This window comes from Nematolebias whitei, chromosome 1 (assembly GCF_014905685.2).
Source record: "Nematolebias whitei isolate Nwh7 chromosome 1, NemWhi1, whole genome shotgun sequence".
NCBI lineage: Eukaryota > Metazoa > Chordata > Actinopteri > Cyprinodontiformes > Rivulidae > Nematolebias > Nematolebias whitei.
The window spans coordinates 44,103,216-44,106,937 of NC_056498.1; the positions used below are offsets into that span (position 1 = coordinate 44,103,216).

At 43.1% G+C, this 3,722-nt stretch overlaps 1 protein-coding gene across 1 annotated transcript; it reads left to right on the forward strand.

Annotated features, from left to right (window-relative positions):
• Positions 1 to 886: 886 nt before the first annotated feature.
• Positions 887 to 3,080, forward strand: mcfd2 (multiple coagulation factor deficiency 2, ER cargo receptor complex subunit). Its single transcript, XM_037677560.1, has 4 exons — positions 887 to 1,023; positions 1,350 to 1,529; positions 1,600 to 1,759; positions 1,827 to 3,080. The coding sequence occupies exons 2-4, from the start codon at positions 1,357 to 1,359 to the stop codon at positions 1,956 to 1,958; spliced, it is 465 nt and encodes a 154-aa protein (XP_037533488.1). The 5' UTR covers positions 887 to 1,023; positions 1,350 to 1,356; the 3' UTR covers positions 1,959 to 3,080.
• Positions 3,081 to 3,722: the final 642 nt, after the last annotated feature.

Genomic DNA, 3,722 nt, shown 5'->3' on the forward strand with positions numbered 1-3,722 from the left:
ACAGAGTAAGGACAGAGGACAGAGTGAGGACAGAGTGACATGGAGGAGGACTCGCTGTGGAGACCCCTGAAGAGAGAAAAGCTGAAAGAAGAAGAAGAAGAGTGGTCAAGGTCGAGAGCTTCAGAAGCTCTCGACCTTGACCACTCTAATAATAATCAAGTTATAATCATTAACTATATAATCAAGTTGTTTTGTTTTATTTTTTCTCTCCTAATTATTCCCAGATTTTTATGTAAAACTCGATGTATGCCACGTTAACTTCCTTTACAATGTTTGTTTAAAAAAAGAAAAACAGCTCATCATAAACCAGAATATACATATTACATATATTAATATACATATTAATACATACAGGTACAATAATAATAATAAAAACTTTTATTATTATTATTATTATAATAGTTAGTGTTATGTCTATTTTCTTACACCTTTTCATTTCCAGATCACAGAGCAGCTGGTGCTTAGTATTATGAATATTTTATTTATAATAAAGATAGATTTGATCAAAATGTTCAGTAAAAACCTCTTCGAGCAAAGTGAAAATAGTTGTATTTTGTCACGTGACACAAAACTTTCTTTTATTCATTCAACCTTTATTTGTACAGGTTAATCCCATTGAACCTCCACGACTCATTTACAAGAGAGACCTGATTTATTTAACAAACCTACGCTCTTTGTTAATTTTCCACTAAATTACTTTTTAATTTCGTTTTTCATGGAAATCTTTAAACAGTGATTTTTTGTAAACTGCGACTTTGAAAACTTAGATAGGTGAAAAGCGACAAAACCACAACGAGACAGGAGTTCTCTTGCTTCAATTGTTTAGGCTTTGATGATTTTAGCCAATCAGAATGAGCTGTCGTGGACAAACGTCAGGGACGGAAGCCTCTTGGTCCCAAAAGGTTTTAAGATCGCTAAACGCGAATCACGGTAACAAGACGACTGTTCGTGGCGGAGACACGAATTATTTACACGTTTTTATTGAAAAGGAACAAAAGAGAGATTTTTACAGACTCGGACGGAGTAAGTCCGCGTGAGCTTTGACTTTTAGTCCGTTGTTTAAAAACGGCTCCTGTCTTTATGCTAATGCTAATGTTTGTTTTTCATCAGATTTTTAAATGAAATGCAGTTTTTATGTCAGAACATTGTAAAAACACAAACAGCCTGGTTCAAATTTCCATCTGAAGATTATTTTTTATATTTTGAACTTTAAATAACAAACCCTCATGTTCTGAATATTTCTGAGGTTTTGAACAAAAGCTTTAATTCTGTTCAAATCCAAGTTTAAACTTGTTCGAATGTTAATTTGCTTCAGAGATTCAGTTGGACATCTTCGTGTCCCCCCTCAGACTCAGGATGAGACGCTGCAGGAGTGCTGTCCTCGTGGGTGTCCTCCATGTCCTCCTGTCCTGCGTCCTGCTGGACGCCCAGGTGTCCCCTCACCAGCAGCAGCCTCCTCCGGTGGTCCAGGGAGCGTCTCACTTTCCGTCCCACGGCCGGCTGGACAGGGACATGGTGCAGGACAAAGAGTGAGTTCAGGACGAGGTGGACCTCGGCGTGGCGGTTCGGTCCAATGAAACTGGTTCTGTCTGTCCTCAGGCACATCATGGAGCACCTGGACGGCGTGATAGACAAACCGGAGAAGGACATGTCCCCCCAGGAGCTGCAGCTGCATTACTTCAAGATGCACGACTACGACGGCAACGACCTGCTGGACGGCCTCGAGTTGGCCACCGCCATCACGCACGTCCACCGAGAGGTGGGACAGAGCCGCCGCACGTCCTCCTGCTGGACGTCCTGACCATCTGCTTGTCTTTGGTCCTCAGGAGAGAGGAGACGGCAGCCAGCCGATGAAGGAGGACGACCTGATGGCGCTGATCGACGACGTCCTGAAGGACGACGACAAAAACGACGACGGCTACATCGACTACGCCGAGTTCGCCAAGTCTCTGGAGTAGGACGCGTCCACGTCTGTCCTCGTCCAAAGACACCTTGAAGACAGGAAGTGCCACGGCGGAGGCAGCTGGAGCCAAACTACATTTCAGGAACGGGTCTGGTTCCGTGTGCGGAGGACGGTCGGACCCGTTTGTCCTTTAATTCAATGCTTTGATTTCATTCTCATCTTTACCTGCTCCGTTCTGAGAGACCGGATCGGACAGAACCCGACCAGAACTCTGCTGCTGCTCAGGCGAACCAGAACAAAAACACGACCCCGAGTTCTGTTTTTGTTCTGGATCAGAACCGGCTGCTGTTTCTTCCTGTTCATCCGTTTCCAGTTTGTTGCTGAGGAAACAAACACGTCGTCATGGCGACAGCAGCACTTCCTGCTCAGAGCTTTTTGTTTGGGTCCGCCTTCACGGGTCGAACCGGGCCGACACCATCACTGTAGAACCACAAGATAAATGGATTAAAGGGATATTTCAGCCATTTTCAAGTGGTGTTCTTTGTAAAAACTTGTGAGGAATGCATATCACCCACCAGGAGATCATAAGCGTCTTACCTGTTGTAGATGGCTGTTGAACGACCTCAGTTTAGAGAACGTTTGCTTGTGACAGGACGGATGAGCTAATGGCTAGTCTGAATGCAGATCAAAGAGGATCTCTGAATAAAACACTGACGGTTTGGTTGTTGTTTACAGTAGCAGCTGGCTGTAGCACGTCTGGTGCAGCCTGAGGTCCGTTTCCATGGAAACAACTGATGTTGACAGAACGTTAAAATGTTTGAGTTGCTGCTGAACTGAAACCGTTTCCATGGTCTCCTGTGTTCAGACTTTAGCTCCTCACTTCTGTCCAAATAAACTTTATTTCTCCAAAGCCTCAAAGAGCCATGCGAGGCAGGTAAGATATTAACTGCTCAGCACTTCACCATGGAACCCCACTTTCAAATGTGCAAACTATCCTTTTAAATCTGAGAACGTTAAGCAGGGCTGCTCTGCAGCTTCTGGACAAGCTAAGCTAGGCTAACCCTGAAAGCACACTGACTGACTCCCCCGTCAGCCCCTGAACGCATCACGTTTACTTCAGGCGTTTGTTGCCTTTTAGACCAAAACGGGTCAAACGTTTCAATTTGAGTTTGAGTTTAGATCGATTCTATATTTTTACCTTTCAGTGTTGCTTCTTCAATAAAAACATTTGAAACCATGAAGGAGTTCTTTCATTTGATTCAGCTCAGCAGCTTTTTATGAACTCAGTTCCACATTAGTTTCGTCTGTTTCTCCTGCAGAGAATGAAAAATAAACTAATTTGACTGAAACGTTCTTTTTGTTCTGCAGCTCCATGTTCCAGCATGCGTCGGGTCAGGACTCTGAACTTTCACGTCAAATAAAAGTTTGAGGAAGCAGCAGATTGTGTTTAATGTACGAGGTGCCGTTTGTAAAGTTACAGTCAAACATTAACAGCAGTACGTTCGTTTATTTAGCCTTTAATAAGGAAAAAGGTTTTTTCAAAGTCATGTTTTCACCATGTTATTAATATCCTGATGCTGCTCAATAATCCAGGTAGAAAAATCTAAAAAAGTTCAATCTGGACATTCAAAAAAATTAAAAACTGTAGAAACGTTTCGTCTCTCATCCAAGAGACTTCCTCAGTCTGAGGAGCTGTATTCAGCTCAGTCTCTTAAATAGCACCTTCTCAGAGTGGATCAACCAGTTTGCTGCTGACAACCAGAACCAGCTGATCACATGCTCAAGAAGGACCATCAGCCTAACAATGGATCATTAGCAC

Excerpts from the sequence above, each read along its gene's own strand:
- mcfd2 (XM_037677560.1), top strand. The coding sequence starts at position 1,357 with ATGAGACGCTGCAGGAGTGCTGTCCTCGTGGGTGTCCTCCATGTCCTC. Across the intron at positions 1,530-1,599 it reads GACATGGTGCAGGACAAAGA|GCACATCATGGAGCACCTGG; the intron begins GTGAGTTCAGGA and ends GTCTGTCCTCAG. Across the intron at positions 1,760-1,826 it reads TCACGCACGTCCACCGAGAG|GAGAGAGGAGACGGCAGCCA; the intron begins GTGGGACAGAGC and ends TTTGGTCCTCAG.